Below are 18,517 nucleotides of genomic sequence, written 5' to 3'. Positions count from 1 at the left end.
GTGCATACATTAAAAGTCTACATTATATTAAATTCTTACATAGAGAGATTACTAAATATTTTCTGCAGTTAGTTTTCTGAAAGTATTCCTACTATTATTGTAAGCAAAATGAGTAGAAAAAGCTCACAAAGTGCTGAGAATACTGATGCTGACGTTTCATGTGAGGAGCGCACACCTTTTTGAAAAGGGTGAAATAGAAATTTCAGTCACATATCTCATTCTTACTTCTCTGGCACATGGGAATAATCCTTAACTAAAATGAGGCCATAGTTGAAAGTTGAAGATACAGTGACAGTGCCCAGAAAGAAGCGGGGCAGAACTGGAGGAAAAGTAATAGTCAAGTGGAAGGATCATGAATGATCTGTAAAAAGGAAGGCCAAGGAAGATGAGAGAATTATCTGTAAAATGTCTCTACTGATCCTGGAAGCATCAGTTCTCATAAGTGACAATACAGACAAGTCTGAGACCACTGAAGAGTGAGAATTTCTTCCACTGGTAGAGTTTAAAAAATAATTTAGATATTGTTTTAAGTACCATGCATTTAACTTGTAAAAGTTAAGGCATTATTTGATTTGAGGGACTTAAGGGGGCAGCTGATTGGTTCCTAGGCCAGGCGTCTTGTTGATGGGAAGCGTTTCCCCGTTGGAACAGCACTGTGACTGTCCATCAGGAAATGTCAGAAGCAGTTTTGCTAAGGTCTGAGGTTACTGCAATGGATCAAGCTTCTTCAGTGGGTGTCTGAAGAATACAAGGGGAATTTAGGTGTATGGTAACAAAGAATGGCAGAGGGACAGGCTGTTAAATGAGAATGAGCATGGATTAGAGGGCCAAAAGCAAGTAGTCCATAAGAAAATGGAAATGTTGAAAAAATTGAAATAACCTTTATAGGTGTTATGACATTATTATTTTATCATCAACATAGCCATCTATATCATCAATTTGACATAAGACTAAAAATAGTTTGCGGGGCACCTGGGTGGCTCAGTCGGCTAAGCCTCCGACTTCAGCTCAGGTCATGATCTCATGTTCGTTTGTTCGAGCCATGAGGCTCTGTGCTGACAGCTCAGAGCCTGGAGCCTGCTTCTGATTCTGTGTCACCCTCTCTCTGCCCCTCCCCTGTTCATGCTCTGTCTCACTCTGTCTCAAAAATAAATAAAAAACATTAAAAAAATAGTTTTCAAACTTAAAATCCCAGATCTCTGTGAACTTTTTAGATCTGGGCATTTATTACTGTAGCGTTAGATGTTTTAGTATTAGGTAGACATGGTTAGTTGAGATGATGAGGAAGACAGAAATGGACAAGTAAAAGGAAAGTAATACTTGAAAAAAAAGGAGAGTATTACTTGAAAGAATTCATATAACTGCACAGAAGCATTAGGGTTATAAGAGAGAAAAGTACCATAAAAAGGACGGGGGGGAAATACATACTTTATTGGCAGTTGGATGTAGTTGACCATGTTTTCTCACTTGTCTGCTCTTGTATGGAGATGAGTAGTTTTATTTAATCCTCACTTCTTGAAGGGATTGTAGGATGGGCTTAGACTTTAGCAAGGGGAGTAGAATGTGATTGCAGCTTTGCCATATTGAGGCACCAAGCCCAGTGGTTAAGAAAGCATCGATTTGAAATCAGTCTTGAACTAGGGTCCTGAGCTGTGACTTCCAAGTCACATAAACTGAACAAGTAGTTTTATCTCTGTGCTCTGCAGAGTAAGTTAATAATACTTACTTTCCTGGTTTGTGGATTAGGGAGATAGGTGTGAAGTGCTGTGCCCGAAACAGTGATTGTAAATGAACAGTAACTGATGTGAATGGAAATGAGGATGTGGAGGATAATGATTTCAGCTTGAAATTAAATGGCTGTGGAGGACAAATGTATACAAAACACACTAAAAAATGATTTTACACCACTGAATATAGTATGAAAGCTTATTAAATTCTTGCTTGACAAGTTTTTAAAGTCTGTCTCTGTTCAGCATGGAAATCCAAGTTTATATAAAGGAATAGCAGATTTGACTAAGGACTCTGTGTTACTTACTAATGAAAATCAATGCTGCTGCATGACTGTCAAGTGAACTGTAAATTTTAGATATTATATTTTCTTTTATCAAGTATTATTGCTGAATATAAAGTACCCATAGCAATAGAAGATAATGTCTAATGAATACAGATTTTTAGAAATCAAATGATAAAATGATCAAAATTCCTTCAATTTTTAATGACACCTCATGAGAGAGCTCTTTATCAAATTTGCACTCCTAACAAAAATATATTTCTGACTCTCTCTTCATGAGTAGTGAGGAACCTAGCCTTAAAAGGGACAGACAGAAGTATGTTCCAATGAAAAGTAAAAAACAAAAGTTGTATCCCATCAGAGTATACTTGTCCCCAGTTCCAACAAACATTCCAGAATTTGTGAAAATAAAATGGACTGAAGTAGGCCAGCCTATTGGGAACTAAACTGTAAATAAATCCAGTCTTAAAAATGTTTACATTGATGTTACCTATTCATTTCTATTCATAGCTCAGTTTGGAGATGAACCATGTCCCTGAGATGTGAGAGTTGATTTAGATTAATGAAGTCCCATTGCTGGAGACCTCAAATCCAAACGTCTTCCAAGTTAGGATACAGCATATTTATGGCTCTGATTAGCCCAATATTGTGCTCACCTGAATTTATTCTCCATAACCGATAATGACAAGCAGAATCTAATATACAGTTTGAGATCTTAAAGGCAGGACCAGAAGGGACAACAACTTGTGTAAGAGATGTATTTGGTTTATGTTAGTAAACTTTTTGAAACTCCACTGCTACATACTGAGTTTCCTCCTTGTGTATGTAAACCAAATAGCCATGGAGACCTCAGATCTTGCTGTTGTCATAGGTCATCTTGTAATTTCAAAGAAAATCCTCTATTATTTTCCCCTAGAACTGATATTGTTGGTTTCATCATCATAAAATATTTTATTTCTCCCTCCTGATTTGCTTGCAATCATCTTGGTTGACTTACCTAGAGACACACAAAACAGGCAGGCAGGTGGACAAGCACACGTCTGCCCTTGTGGAGCTAGCGGTGTGATTTTCTCTGCACGCCTGCCGCCTCCCCCTCCCAATTCTCACACACTCACACGTCTTCCTTATTATACTAATGAACATTTCCTCGGTGCTCACCCAGCTCTCGCTAGGGTGCTCGGTGGTGTCATTTACAACATATTGAAAAATGAAAACGATATCCTCAGGGGGGCGTAATGTAGGTCTGAAAGGGAAAATACATTCCCTGGCCGGGAATTTCTTTAAACATTTAGAGCTGGTGAAGTAGTTGTGTGGAGGCTGGGGAATTTCCCCCGCCTTCCCCACTTAGCCAAGTCAGGCAGAGCTAAGCGAGCCCTACCGAGAAGACCGCGGGCTTTGGGATTTACCTCTTCAGCCGCTGGGAGGCCCTCTGCGTTCCCCTTTCGCCGGTGCCTGGCTGCAATTACTCACTCGTGCAGTGGCACCAGCCTTCCACCAGGGAGCCGCGGATCAGCTCTCCCGCCCGCCCCCTCCCCCCGCCCCCATCTGCAGCTTGCTGGCTCTCTCTTTCTCCCTCTCTGTCTCACTCTCTCTCTTTCTCTCCCTCTCCTATCGGAGCACAATGAAAGCCTGTGTATCGCCGTGACTCCGGGCAGTGGAGCCAGTGTCAGCAAAGCGGCTAACAACAGACGGGAAAGAGAAAGGAAAATACAAGCTACTTTTTTTTTTTTTTTCCATCTATAAAGCGGAGCAATACAAGAGATAGAACCACATTGCTTATTGCGAGTCCAGACCCTCAGATCCACTGGCCGGGGATGGAATGTACAAAAGTGGACAGAAAAGTGGCTGGACATGACTCGGTGCAATTTACTGGAAGTTTGTAAGTTTGACCATCGTTTGTAAATTACTCTCGGAAGAGTTTGTCTCTCTTGATACTGTGTTAGAATAGAGCCGGGGGTAAGGAAGCGTAAGCGGGAAAGAAAAAAAATGTGTTGAAGGATCTCTCTCAGTGGCTAGCGACTTCAGACTGCTTTCATTTAAAGCTAGGAAACCTTAGAGGGAATGAGGATTTTACCGGTGATTGGATTAGCCGAAGAAAAAAGCATGGTCCAAAAGTCCAATTACTGACATTGTTAACAATTGAAAAGCAATCTCCCTCTTTGGGGAGAAGACAACATCCTACAGTACCCCAAAGAGGAGAAAACACCGGAGCAAAGGGAAAGGGAGGAAAAGCCAAAAGACAGTCTCTCTTAATTTTTTGTACATTCTGAACACTGACTTCGAAAATTTTCTGAGACAGCACTTTTTTTCCAACCCGAAGAAAAGTAAAGGCTGCAGGTCACATAGACGTGATAGAGATGTGTTTCGGTGCAGAAACAACCCCATAAAATTTTTCTGAAACAAGTAGGTGAGGGGGAGTCCAGCTCTCTATTAATACCTCTCTCAATTCCCTCTGCTGTCTGTTTCTGTCTCTGGCTTGACAATCCCGGGATTCTTGCTCTAACCCCCAGATTGTGTGTTTACAAAGTGCCTAGTGGCTCTTGTCAGTGTGGTGGGGGGGAAAACACCCCACCAACTCTGCCCAACTTCTCAAGAGCTGTCAAGTGCAATTAGAGTAAGTTGATAAGGGTTTGTTTCCAACTAAGCCTCTGCGATTGGTTTCTATTCTGTCTCTTCAACCTCTTTTTACCAACTCCCCTCCCCCACACCTTCTCCACTGCTCCCCCCAACCTCTGAAGACCTCTATTCATGTGGCCCTGAACACTGAGCTCACATTGTCAAAAACAGATTTGCCTGCAGTAGCCAGCACTAGCCTCCTTCCACCTCACCATCCCAGAGGCAGCATTGTGTCCAGTAACATGGGGGACACAGCGCCCCCACAGGCCCCCACAGGAGGGCTAGGGGGGGCCCCTGGGGCGGGGCTCCTTGGAGGGGGCTCAGTCACCCCGAGAGTGCACAGTGCTATCGTGGAGCGCCTTCGGGCTCGGATCGCCGTCTGCCGCCAGCACCACCTGAGCTGTGAAGGACGCTATGAACGTGGTAGGGCTGAGAGCTCAGACCGGGAAAGAGAGAGCACCTTGCAGCTCCTGAGCCTGGTACAGCATGGCCAGGGGGCAAGGAAGGCTGGCAAACACGCCAAGGCCACGGCCACGGCTGCCACCACAGCAGCCCCTCCACCGCCCCCTGCTGCCCCTCCTACAGCCTCTCAAGCGGCGGTGACAGCGGCCCCACCGCCCCCACCGGACTATCACCATCACCACCAGCAGCACCTGCTCAACAGTAGCAATAATGGTGGCGGTGGTGGGATCGACGGAGAGCAGCAGTCACAGACTCCAGCCCCGGGGGACCAGAGGAACTCAGCCCTGATTGCGGTAAGGCAACTGGTTTTCTCCTGATTCTGGCTGTGGTGCCGTGGCCTTGTGTGAGGGTAGAGCTCGCCTTGGCCTGCTGTGGAGTGGACAGCAGCAAAAAGGGCCGAGGTGTGACCTAGCTGCCTCCAAGGCCGTTGGGTACGCAGTTTACTGTAGTCTAACTCCTCACGTTCTGCTGGTGCTTCTTCATGGGTCTTCCTACACGTGCAGGGTATTTAAGCGATTACAATCCTAAGTTTTCCACAGGCTCTCTGGAGTCCAGAGGTGGCTCCACACTGGCAAGACCCTTGTGAGCCACTGAGGAAGGCCTGGTCTCACAGGCCCTCCTGCTTGGCTAGCCAGCTCTGATTAGGCCCAACAAGCCATTCTTCAGCCTGAATGCATTTATCAGACCAGCTGATCTTCATCAAAGCTTTTTCCTTCTTTTCCAAATTCCCCTTCCCTCTTTGAAGTGGCCCCTTCTTGGATTCAGAGAACATGAGTAGTGATCTCTAACACGGAAAAGTTCTGAGAAAGTGTCCTCTCAGTCAAAAGTCAGACTTGGGGGAAACATCCCAAAGACAAGTGAGGCTTCTCCCTGGTTTCCTATCGACTGCCCACTGCCCGGTGCCGCACTCCAATCAGGTAGTGCCAGCTGGCGGCGTTCATTAAAGGGGGCATCACGAAGGGGCTATTTACATGCTGTCATCCTAGGAAGTACCTTGTCTTCAGCCATTCCTGGTGACAGCACCTCAAACCTGAAAGTTCTGATTAAGTTTCTGGCTGGGAGTTCTTCCTCAGAGGAACAGACACACCCCATCCCAGAGGGAGTATCCCTTGAATCATTGGCCCTTGGTGCCTGTCCTGGTCAGGTGACTGCCTGCCGTGTGCGGCTTCCCCTGTAGCTGCTGGGCCAGTGGCCTCTGGGTCGAAGGTGGAGCCCTGCCCTGCAGCCCTGCAGGCTTCCTCCATTTCTGAGGTCTGTGGGGCCCTTGAAGTTCAATGTCCGCTCCCAGCACAGCTCCGGTTTGCCCAGGCCAGCCCTAATGAAAGTCAGCAACAGGAAATGGCCGTGCAAGCCTAAAGTACTCAGAAAGCCCAAAGGGGAGAAGGCCACCGCGTTGAACTCCTTTTCCAAAGGAACTGAGGAAGAAGCTCTAGAGACAGGACGCCCTCCAACCATGCCTCTAGGATGCTTCCTTGTGGCTGCCCCTTATCCCTGGCCTGGGTCTGTGGTGATGAGGTTTCCAGAAATTCTGGGAGCTAGGATAGTGGTCTTTTCCCCACTACACACACACACACACACACACACACACGCACAGTTTACTTGGGATGCCTTGAACTGCTGCTTCCTGACACCAATTCCAGACAAGTAGTAACGCCTAACAGTTCCACTGCCCTATGTGAGCCATTTCATCCTTGAATACAGTTAACCTATGGGGTTATATAGAGCTCCAAGGCCTAATTTCTTTTCCCTACCACCTGTTCTATCCCCAGCTCTCCCTGGCATTCCCTAGGAAAGCAGTGGGAGTTTGTTTTGTGAAAGAGAGATGCTGAGGTGAATGGGGATGGGGGGTGGGGGAGAATCACTGGAATGGAGAGAAGAATGAGGTTTGTATGTATGTGTGTGTCACTGGCATCTGCAGCCAAAAGTGTCTAAATGCCTCAATTGTCCCCAGTAAATTTATAATCTGTCTGCAAGTCTCCCAATAATACCGCTTTGTGTGCTTCACAGTCTCCTGGTAAGTGTTTCTGGGGATGATGCAGGGAGCGAGGCGCCCAGCCTTGTTCGGGTGGAGAAGACCCATCTCTGTCCTAGGTGCCAAGCCTGGATGTGGCGCTCACATCTTAGCCTCTGCAAGGAGGGTGGTGTGTCTGCTTCTGGCCATGTTCTTTTGATTTTTGCTGCCTTTTTTGTGAGGGTCGGGGACGCGCTTTGGGATGTGAAATGAAACCAACGTCAGTGGTTATGGTAACCTCACGACAGCAATGTCCATGCTGGGGGGTAGGGAGGGGAACGGCGTCCTGCCTTTCCTGACTGGAGGCTTCCGCTGCAGAAGCCAAGGGTGGCTGTTGTACCACTCCTGTTCTAAGAGAGAATCTGATTTCTGCCATGCCATGTCCACCAGCCATGTCCTAAAACATGGCCTTGGAGGAGGCCCCTCTCCAAGCACGGTGATGATGCAGGGCTGCTGTGTGAGTTAGGAATTAAAAGACCAGTTTATTTCTGACGGTTGCTTTTCACTGAAAATGTGTGGCATTGCAAAGAGTGATCCACACACACCGCCCTCCATTTGGTTATTGGAAATTCCCTTCTCCATTTTACCTTCTAAATTTGGAGCTTTGTTACTCAGCATGGTACTCCGCGATGGTGATGCAAGTTGTGTACTAACTTGATAACATTGTGTTTGAAGGGAGGCCTGGGTATTTGGGAGTGATTCATCTGCAGGCCCCACTTCACGTGGGCTCCTCTTAGTTTCAGAAACACTTAATTTAAAGGAAATTTTGTGCAGAATGAGTGTTAGGATTCTTTCTTAGTTTTATTGCTGTGGCCATAGCTGGATTTAGCTCTGTCTGGGTGTGCTGGATGTATCACTTTCATAGTTCATTCGTATGCTGTAAGTGGCCATAAAGGTCCTTTGGAGGAAGAGAGAGAATATTGATCATCTGAAATCACATATGCACCGCGTCCTCAGCTGAAAGCTCTGTATGCTGCATGCCTGCTAGCACGGTGCCTTGAATGTAGTCAGTGATATCTGAATGTGGGGAGAAGGAGAACTTCTAGTCCGTGGGGTAGCGTTGACTGGAAGCCCGTTATACTGCAAGAAATGTATAATGTCTGAGTTTTCTCAAGAGCTTGAGTTTCGGGAACAATGCAAGACTAACCTCCAAGCTGGTTCTAATTCTATCCACACTGAAAGCCTAATTCTGCAGCCCTTACTCAGCCAATTTCTTCATTTAACTCAAGTACAAGTTCAGGGGAAGCCCCATTGCTGCAAAGACTGCAGGAACAGGGCCTTTCAGAGGGCCGGGATTACAGGGCTTTGAGCAGATCTGCATTTCTAACCACTTGGAGCAGGCTTTCGGCACTAAATCATTTTCTGGTGAAGTATGTTTGAATCTTTGAATGAACTGTGAAACTGAATAATTGCGGGTCCATGGAACAGTAAGGTTTAGTTAGAGCTTCTGCGGTTCATAATTAATCTTTCCCTTTTGCCTGAGACAGGCTCTTTTTTCTGTTGCACAGACTGTGTTGCTAGGATGGATAGATAAGTGGTTCCAAGTCATCTTTGGCTTTAGAGATTATCTTTTCTCTAATGTAGTGTGGAGGAAAGAAAGCATATCAGGCAAGGAGTCTGCATCCTCGGTTCTGTGCCTGCTTGATCACCAACCAGCTGGGTGACCCAGGACAAGTTACTTAGCAGTCATCTGTAAAACAGAGAGAACAATATTGCTGTCCTAGCTTGTTGAGAGAACCAGATGAATGTGTGTTTCTGAATAGGCTTTGGAAAGAAAAGATCAAGCGCTGTAGAAATGCAAGGCATTATTACTAGTATTACTAATAATAAACTACTAAGCAACAAATCATAATACCAGTTTTTCCAGGGATTAAAAGTATACTTAAGCTTTCAGTTGTCTCTTTTAAATGGTGAAATAGCTTTTATGGTAAATAGAGGGATTGGCATTTCAAATTTAGTGCTGCCAAGATAAAACTGAGTTATCAGTTTATTTAAGTGCTCCTGAAGGTCCCGGGAAATCCTAGTTAAAATGTGCATTGTTGTGAAAGTGATTAGGGTCTTTGCGTGCATGTCCTTTACAGGCCCCTGCATGGACCGGAGCAGCTTTGGAAAGGTGTGTCCACCAGAGCGTCGAAGGAGTATTAGAAAAGTTGTTGGCACAAATGGCATGGGAAAGTTAAATATTTTGTCAACAATAGTCTAAAATGTTAATTGTTAGCTTAAGAAAGTCAAACAAGTTAAATCATTGCCAGAGTTCCCTGGTTATTTTTAACTGATGATAATCAAGTTTCTAATTGACAGTTCACAGTCTGAGAGCTGTAAGTAGAGGATTGAGAACGGGAAGAGTTCATTGGCCAGATCTGGGTGTCTGTAGCTGTCTCCATGATAAATATCCTCCCCAGGACAGTGAAAGGAGTGTGTACATTATTTATATATGCAGCCATCATTTCCTTAAGAACTGACCTATTTTTGTTCTGTTTTCCAGAACAAAGTAAAAAAGGGAGAGTTCTTATATATCCAGGACCTTCCTACTACTTCTTTCAAGCAAATATAATTATGAGATCTCACAAAGGTAATTGGGTTCGAGTGGAGAGAGAAGTTGGTACAATCCTTTATCAAAAGTGGACAGAAGACTTACTTTGAGAGCGAGGGCTCCCTTGTTTGGGTCAGTGTTTGCTTCTAGAAGGCATGTGTGTTCTTTGAAATAAAGCCATTGTTAGGTAGTGTTTTCCGAACCTTAAAGCTCTGCACCTTACATTTTAATACTCTGCGACTTCGCTTTGCCTGTAAGCCTTTTGTGAGAACCAAGGCAAGCATGGGTTTTCCCATATTCTAAGACATGATAATTAAGTACGACTAAAAGAGTGGCTGTGATTAGCTGTTCTTGATTTTAATTGTTGTTGTGTGTGTTTGTTTGTAGTATTTAATCTCCAAAAGCCTGGATGGAAATTTGAAAAAATCCTCAGTTCTGCCATGCATTCAACTAAGCCAATCTGAATGGATTCTACTACTTCCTTGTTCTTTAATCCCGTCCCTTATATATGTTCATAGGCTGGATCGTGTTTAATGAAAACAATTCCAAATTCTTTCTTCTGCATTTTCATGCTAATTCCCCTCACACCCTCACAGGCTTTGTGGGAGAATAGAGAGAAATGCAGCTAAAGACATAGGCCAGGCACGCTCACCAGTCTAGTGGGCAAATCAGGACCATATCGATAAAGTAACAGTAAAAGCACCAGCTAGGTACAATGGACCAAAACTGATGTAGAAAATCAGAAGAAAAGAGGAATAAATATTTATTGAGTCCTAGAATGTACTAGGCACTTTTATTTTATATTTTATGTAATGCCTTAGAAAAAAAACTTGGTGAGTAAGCAACATTTGCCCCACTTCACAAACAGGGAAATTGACGCTTAGAGAAATAGTGAATGGAAGAATTTGGTACATAGATTTTCCGTTTCAACCTGTGTTCGGATCCTACTTCACACCTACTGGCTTTATGAGCTTGGGGAAATAATGTTATTCTTTTTGGGCATTGGTAGCATCATCTGGAAAACAAAGCTAGCGTTCTTTAACAGAAGGATCCACACGGTGCCTGACATACAGTAGGTACTCAAAACGAGAGTACTCTTAATGGTGGGTAGAAGAGATTCAACCCCAGGCCAGGGAGAGCTTTATGTGGGTCACCAGCTGGGGGTGGGGGCACAGGGGAGGGAGAGTGTGGAAATGTGGAACGGGGGCGCTGAGTGCAGATGGGTGTGAATGTGAGGTGTGGGACAGAGCAGAGACTGACTGACTCGGTTGGGTGTGAGTAGTTGGAGTGGGGACCAGCGAATGAGGCTGATCCACTTTTTTGGAGGGTCTGAAGCTCCAGCAAGAGGAAATCAGTAGCCCTGGAAAATGGTAGAGCAAGGAAGGCTCAGAGGAGTCAGCATCTGTGAAGCAATAATAATCCTTCATATACTTGAAGACAAGTATTACATTTCCCCTCCAGCGGCCTCTTCTCATAGCACATTGCCTAAGTGTTCTGTATTACCTATCTTCAAGTCCCTTGAGCTGCTTAATGCCTTGCTATTTACACACTTCTCTTATTCCCGGTGAGTTATATACAGCGTGACATGGCCTTTGGCACTGGAAGGAGATGGTTTTAAAAGCGCACTAGCTAGACACAGAAGAGAAACTACAGGAGGCAGAACCAGGGACACACATCTCTCTTCCCAGGCTCCCTAGGCCCTCCAGTGCCAGTAAGAATTGCCCTGTGGGTAAAAGTGTCTTCTCTTGATGTGTAAACTTATCTTCCCAACAAATGAGTTTGCTTGTTGACAAATTTGGAAAAGGTCTTTTCATAAAAAAAAAAAAAAAAGGCAGCAATTTAGGAGAAGCTGTGACTCCAGATAGCCTTTGAGATTTACTTACCTTCCCACGTGCTTGCTTTATAACGCAGATGTGTTCCATTTCTTTTACTTGCCCTAAGGCTCAGTTTCCCTTATTTTCCCAAGGCACAGCATAGGCTCCAGAAGGAATAGATGGCCAAGAAGAAAAGCCAAACAGTTTCTTCCTTCTCGGACTGAAGGCATGATGTCAGGTTGCTGACCAGAGCAAATGGGCTCTCTATGGCTGCCGGCTTTGACCCTTCCCTACGCTTATCTAAGGGACAGGTGTGAAAGAATCAAAGCTGTTGCATTTCCTTATGGAGGGGATGAAAAGAGATGCTCACATGTTCTCCCCAAGTCTTGAAGAAGGCTCGAGAGTTGGGCCCTACCTTAGCCAACTGTGAAAAGGGGCAAATAACAGTATTTACATGAACTGTGCCCTCCATGAGTCTAAAAAATTTTAGCAAAGGTCCTGAAATGTTTTATCAAGATTGTAGACATGAGTGCTTTATAGAGTTTGAAGAAATTATCTCTTAATTCAACAAACAATTGTTTTGCAGTAATTCTGTGGCATGGCAGTTCATGTATTCCTGGTGAGCAATTTGATATAGGCTTTGCCCTCTTAGTATTTACAGCTGAGAGGGGTGTGGTAGGGTTGGAAATAGAGGTGTGAAAGTTGGCTTAAGGAGGCAAGGCAGCATTTTTGCAGTTAAAAGCCTGGGATCAGAGGTGAGACTACCTAATTTCACTTCACAACTCCACCACTTAATAGCTATGTCTTCTTGATTCAGGTAATTAAACTCTCCTGCCTCAGTCTCCTCAGCTGTAAAATGGAACTATTGTATTAGAACTACTTCAGGTTGTTGATTAAATGAGGTAATTGCGTGGCACTTGGCAGAGGCAGTAAAATTTAGCTGTTGTTATTACTGTGAAAAAGGACATACCTGAGTCAGATTCATGGTTTTTTTCCAGCTCACGAGTCCATCTTCCGAATGTGTCAGAGATGTTTTGTGGGAGGCCATGGCTTTTTACTTTAATATTAATTAAAATGGTTACTGATGGATGCAATATCATCCAGTTTCCTTGAATAGTTTCATATGGAGATGTCATCTGGGACAGCTTTACATCTCCCTAGCATGGGTGTAATAGTGTTCTTTTTGAGAACAGGATCGACTAATATGTCTTCCATTCCTGGGATTTGAGGACCTCTGATCTAGAATTTGACTAGAGTGTTTATTTGACTTCTTCTGGAACAGAGGCTGGGTTTCCATTTATTTGCCTCGTAAGTGTGGCATGTAGGCTTTGTGTGTAAATGAGAAACTTAAACCGTCTATTCAGAGTTTGGAATTGTCAGACGTGAGGAGTCCAAATTTACCAATTTCACTGAATTATTAATTCAGACTGATGAATAATTCTTAAGTGAATCTGGTCACGGAATCACAAAGTGTTAGAGGCTCCCTGCTGTGGAGATTCAAAATTCTGCTTCTGGAAGCCGGATCCCTGGCTCAAGTCGCTATGGGATCCGTGGACTCAGTGCCACTGCAGATGAATGGTGACAGTTTGCCTTCTTCCCAGCCTTGACCTGGAGAGTGTGGAAAATTTCATGCCATGATAGAATCCTGAGTTGAGAATCTCTTCTTTGCTCAGTACCTCCTGAAGATTGATTCCATCAGAAACAGGAGGACAGTGCTGACAAGGCTTCAAAGCAAGTTCTGATGAGGATGATTCTTAATCCAAAGCATGTTTCTCTGAAGAAGTGACAGGATAAGAATAGGAATCGTCTTGGGTGGATGATGTTTGGGCAGGGGTGGATTTATTGGTTCTAACTCGGGGCAAAGAATGTAGCCAAAAACTTTTTCTTCGTGTGTTTATTCCCCATCGTTTAAACTTAATCCCCCATTTCCTCTTGAAGCATAATATTCTTAGGAAATGTCACACTCATGTTGAGTTGGTTTTGTTTTATACTGTTTGGACAGCATTCTTGCTGAGTGGTCGTGACAGGTCCATATGTTGATAGAGAATCATTAACATTGTTGTTTTAAAAATTCTCTTCTGGGGCGCCTGGGTGGCTCAGTTGGTTAAGCTTCCAACTTCAGCTCAGGTCATGATCTCACAGTTCGTGGGTTCGAGCCCTGCATCGGACTCTGTGCTGACAGCTAGCTCAGAGCCTGAAGCCTGCTTCAGATTCTGTGTCTCCCTCTCTCTGCCCTCCCCCACTTGTGTTCTGTCTCTTAAAAATGAATAAACGTGAAAAAAATTTTTTTTAATTTTCTTCTGTCAGAAAATGTGGCTGAATTTTATCTGTGGATCTTTCCCAGCAGCACTGATAACTGTCACCCACATGAAGCCTGACACCTTGAATTTCCTCAGTGTTCCACAAAGTTTTCTTCAGGTGGTTCTGATGGATGTGAATGGAAAGTTAATTAGGAGCCTGGGTTTGGTTTTGTTTGTTGGTTTGTTTCCTTTTCAGAAAATTTGCTACAAGCAAAAGTTTGCTACAACTTCTAATAACTTACCAGGAGTCTTTTAGACACACAGTATAATCTCTTAGAGCCATGGTAGCCAGAGTGCAGAGAAGTGGCTTAATTGAATACAGTGTGTACGTGTACTGTGTCTTTGGAATGATGATTGCCTCACCAACATGAATGTACCCTGCTCATTTCTGGAGGTCTCTAGAGTCTAAATTATGTAAAAATAAAAGCATTCCCTGGCTAAGCGGCTGAGAAACTTAAGTTTTTTGTTGATGTTGTTCACCTAAGTGGACCGATCCTTGCTGAAGCAGCTAAGTCTGGCTCATTTGATTGCCACACTGCACCATGTAATTTCAGACAGCAGAAAGTATGTGCTGGTGGTATTATCCCATTTGGTTGTTTCGCAGAGGTGTTGAAAAAGTACAAAGTACAAACACAAGAGTAAACAGGAAAGAGCCGCGGTCCTCCTGTCAGAAACACCAGGCGGAGGCAATAGTTCAGTGAAGTTTGCGCCCAAGTTCTGTAGCCACTGCACCAAAGAGAGCTTCCTTTTCTCACTTAGATTTTTGCATGTGGATCTGTTTGCAGGCTCAGTCCCCCAGAGAGAGATTCTGAGCTGTCTTTGTGCTAAATTAAACATTAGTTTTCTCCTTGGGAACTTGATCTTCCATTGATCGGGCAACAATACCTTTCTGAGAGAGCTCCCAGCTAAGCATTTCCCTCAGGAAGAGACCAGCCCAGGAGCCTTTTCACCTCCACTGTCTGCTTAGCTGCTGTGTGTGTGTGTTGCATAGGAATTGTTGTGGCTAACCAGGTCTAGAAGCCCTCAGAACAAGAACTTGTACTCTCATCCTTGGTGTAATGCGGAGGGACCCATGCTGGCTTAACATATAATCAGTGGATATGGGCAAAGAAACACCCAGGTCACGGAGGATTTTAGCCAAGCGTAAATTTCCTTTGCTCACCGCCTTGCAAATGCTGCACCCACAGCAATGAAAGGGAGTATGTCAAATAGAATCCATCTAATTTCTGGCCGTCTCTCTTCTCTCTCCTGCCCAGCTCCCAGGAGGGCTAGTTCATATTGATCTGAAAATAGGACACTGTTCTATCAATTTATAGAGTAACATAAGCCCTTAAAAAGCAGACGAAACCCTTTACTCACAGATGAAAAAATTAAAGCCCATCTAAAAGAGTAGTAGAGGCAGGACTAGAACCCAAGATTCCAAATTATTAAAAGTTATCCTTTCATTAAGGACTTTTTATAAATCAAAAAAAAGTCCTTAACCCAATTTAGGAATTTTTATAAACATTTTGGTAGTAGAAAAAGCATGGAGTTTAGAGCCAGTAGATGGTTTTTTAATTGATCGCAATGATTCCATCCCACACGGCCCTTTGTAGTGTGACTTTACCACTCCTCCCATCCAAAGGTAGATGCTGAGTCGTGAATGGCCTTGTGATTTGTTTTAAGCAATAGTATGTGACAGAAGTAACATTGTGCTCCTTGTAAAGCCCTCCTGGACTCAGAATGTGTTCAGAGGGTATGTCTCATGGTGACTGTTCTTACTACAATTAATAGTATAATAAAGATGGCAAGAGAAAACTTGGGGAAATGATAGGTATGTCCATGGCCTTAATGGTGGCGATACTGTCATGAGTATACCCCTATCCCCAAACTCCTAACGTTGAGTGTATTAAATATGTACTGCTTTTTCTGTGTCAATCACACCTCAGTAAAGTGGTTTTAAAAAAGAAGCTTCAGGGTGCCTGGGTGGCTCAGTTGGTGAAGCGTCTGATTCTCAGTTTCTGCTCAGGTCATGATCTCATGGTTTTGTGGGTTTGAGTATCGCTTTAGGCTCTGTGCTGGCAGTGCGGAGCCTGGGTTTCTGTCTCTCCCTCTCGCTCTGCCCTTCTCCTGCTCTCACTGGCTGTGTCTCAAATAAATAAAATTTAAACAAACAAGCAAAAAAATAATAATAAATATAAAAGAAGCTTTTGGGAACACTGAAGTCATCTTATAAAGGAGCTGGTGAGCCAGCTGGAGGATGACTGTCCACATGCAGAGGAGCAAGGGACCCGTCACTGACCAGCACCGATGGCCAACACGTGAGGCCACCTCGTGGCAGCTCCAGCTCTGTGCAGCGACGGGAGTGAGCCAGCCCAGGTGAAATCAGCAGAGGAACCGCCCCGCCAACCTAGGGAATCTCAGGAAATGTTACATGGGGTGGTTTCAGCTCAGAGGTTCGGGCGGTTGGTAACTTAGCACAGGCTAACCGAACGCCAGCTGGAAAACCCTAGGAGGGGTGAGAGCTCCACTTCTTTCGATGCGCTACCCAGGACCGGTCACTGCGTGCCTTTGAGGCTCACGTTCTGCTTTTGTGTGATAATGGTAACTATCTCAGCGGTTGTGAGGATTCAATGAGATAATATCTGAGAGCACCTAGAGTGTGGAGCTTCACAAACATTAGTCTCCGTGCTTCCCTTTTGTTTCTTCGCACTGTGCTCTGGTTTGAGCCCCGGCCTCTGTCACCTCACTGTCACCCCCTGTGCACCAGCATCCTCATAGGCTCCCCCAGCCCCCTGGTCCTCTGAACGGCAATTTATTTTTTCCCCTCCTGGATGACGGCCTGGTGCTGTCATTCCTCCTAACTACCAAATTTCCAGCATTCTTGTTCCGCCCTAGGGAACACATCTGTCTTCAGTAGTCCACCCTTAAAATAGAAAAGGGTTAACCTCATAAAGATGTCACTCCCCTTGTTCTGCTGTGCTGCCCTTGGGAGAGTCAAACAGCATAGCAAATCTAGATGGGCAAAGTAATTGCATTCGATCTTCTAGGTCGCAGAGACTTTGCTAGCTTCGACAGTGTACAGGGGGAACGTGAGCATATTCCATGCTGAAGAGCAGTGTTTCTGAACTCACTTTTTTTTTTGTAGCAAACTACTCCCAAGTGCCTCACTTTTCCCCGCATCTTACCCTTCACAATAAGTGAATAAAGAAAGAGGAAGTGATATAGTGACACTATATTATACTTACTATACTTATTAGTGCGGTGGTAAGAGAGGCCTGGCCTTGGGATTGGATGTTGAAGGTCCTAATGTTCCCACTGATACTGCCTGGTAGGCAGCTTAGCAGTCCAGTCCTTTTACTTTTCTGGCCCTTACTGTCCGTCTTGGAAAAACAATAAAGGGCATTTGGTGAGTGGCTTGGATCACCTCTGAGACCCCTTTTGGGCGCATACACCGTGAATGAGTTTTCCGTGACATTTCACTTTTGTTTTTCGCAGTTCTGTCTCTTCTTAAACATATCTGTTAGGAAGAACTGAAAGAAGGAGAGGCGACAAGGGTGGGAATGTGCTGGTTTTTTTTAGGGGAAATACTAGTGAGGAGACTCTGAAGTAATGTTGGGAACAAGGTCCAGCTGTGGCGAGGGGGAGGGCACAGCCCTGCTAATTGCTTAATGCTCTTCCTGGGAGTAATGGACAAATCACTCCATTTCTGACCCTATTTGTTGGGGTTTAGGGTTCCAGTGTGAAAAATATGGTTGTGGGCCTAGCACTTGATTCATTACATTTATTTTTAGAGGAAGTACTGTTTTTGTCTCCCCATATTATCCCAGCTACACTTGGAACATTTCTGTGGGTAAAGAAGATTCCCAAATGAATACCCCTGTGAAATAATTCAAGAACTATAAAATGAGAAATGAAAAGGAAAATATTCTTTAGAGCCTTCCTTGCTTAGGAACTGACTAGTCTGTCTCTCTCTCCAATACGCACACTTGCAAAGGACAGATTAATGGATGGGGTTTTATATGTGTCACCACTTCATTTTAAAAATATGTTTCTGCTTTAAAGAGGAACTACAAAAGAGAGTCACTGAGAAATTGGTCTGGGGGAGGGGAATTCAATCCACTGCCTCTTTTTTTTTTTTTTTTTTTTGCTTCTTATCACTAAAACCCTAAGCAGAGAGTGTAATCACCTATTTCCCAAGGGCAGCCCTAAGCCCTTAAAACTCAGCTCTGTTTAGGGATTTAATAGAACTGGGGGGAAAAAAAGAAAATGCACAGTAATTCCTCCAAACAAGTCAACAAAGGAAAATTTACCCAACCGAATATGAACTCTAGAGGATTTCTCTGAGCACCATTCCCTTCCTCCCTGTCTTTTGATTTAGTTAGAGCACAGGTTCCCACATTGCATCTTTACAGTTCCTTGAATCTTTGGAGTCTGTGGATCCCATCTTGGGCCCCAGGCCAGGCCAGTGCATTTTCTTTCACAACACAAGATGCAGCGAGCGAGCAGGAAGCCAAAGGGTCATTTGGTTGTGGTTGTCCTTGTATTTCGTTTCCAAGGGTAGACACACTCAGTTTCATTGTTTTTTGGATTAGAGGCCTAGAGATGGTGACTTTTTTCTAGTAACTTCTAAACGGCTTAGCTTTTCTTCTCAGATTTTTTTTTAATTTCTAGATGAAAATGTCTTGGTATTATGCTATGCAACAGTGCTTTTCTTTTAAAAAATACTAAGATGAAGTAAGTCAAGTTGCCTTTCTTTTCCAATAGAATAGAGTCTTTTGCTTAGAAAAT

At 44.2% G+C, this 18,517-nt stretch overlaps 1 protein-coding gene across 2 annotated transcripts in view; it reads left to right on the top strand.

The window, feature by feature from the left end:
* Nucleotides 1-3,551: 3,551 nt before the first annotated feature.
* The window catches only part of MAML2 (mastermind like transcriptional coactivator 2), a 345,270-nt gene continuing 330,304 nt past the window's right edge, over nt 3,552-18,517 (top strand). For both annotated transcript variants that reach the window (XM_029957203.1, XM_029957202.1), the window contains exon 1: nt 3,552-5,382. In XM_029957203.1, the coding sequence (XP_029813063.1) occupies nt 4,870-5,382 (513 nt within the window). In that variant the 5' untranslated portion in view covers nt 3,552-4,869. The remainder of the gene's footprint in view (nt 5,383-18,517) is intronic.

The sequence above is a fragment of the Suricata suricatta genome, chromosome 11 (genome assembly GCF_006229205.1).
Source record: "Suricata suricatta isolate VVHF042 chromosome 11, meerkat_22Aug2017_6uvM2_HiC, whole genome shotgun sequence".
In the NCBI taxonomy this organism is placed as follows: Eukaryota; Metazoa; Chordata; class Mammalia; order Carnivora; family Herpestidae; genus Suricata; species Suricata suricatta.
Note: the sequence above shows the minus strand (reverse complement) of the source record. Positions and strands in the feature narration are given on the sequence as shown.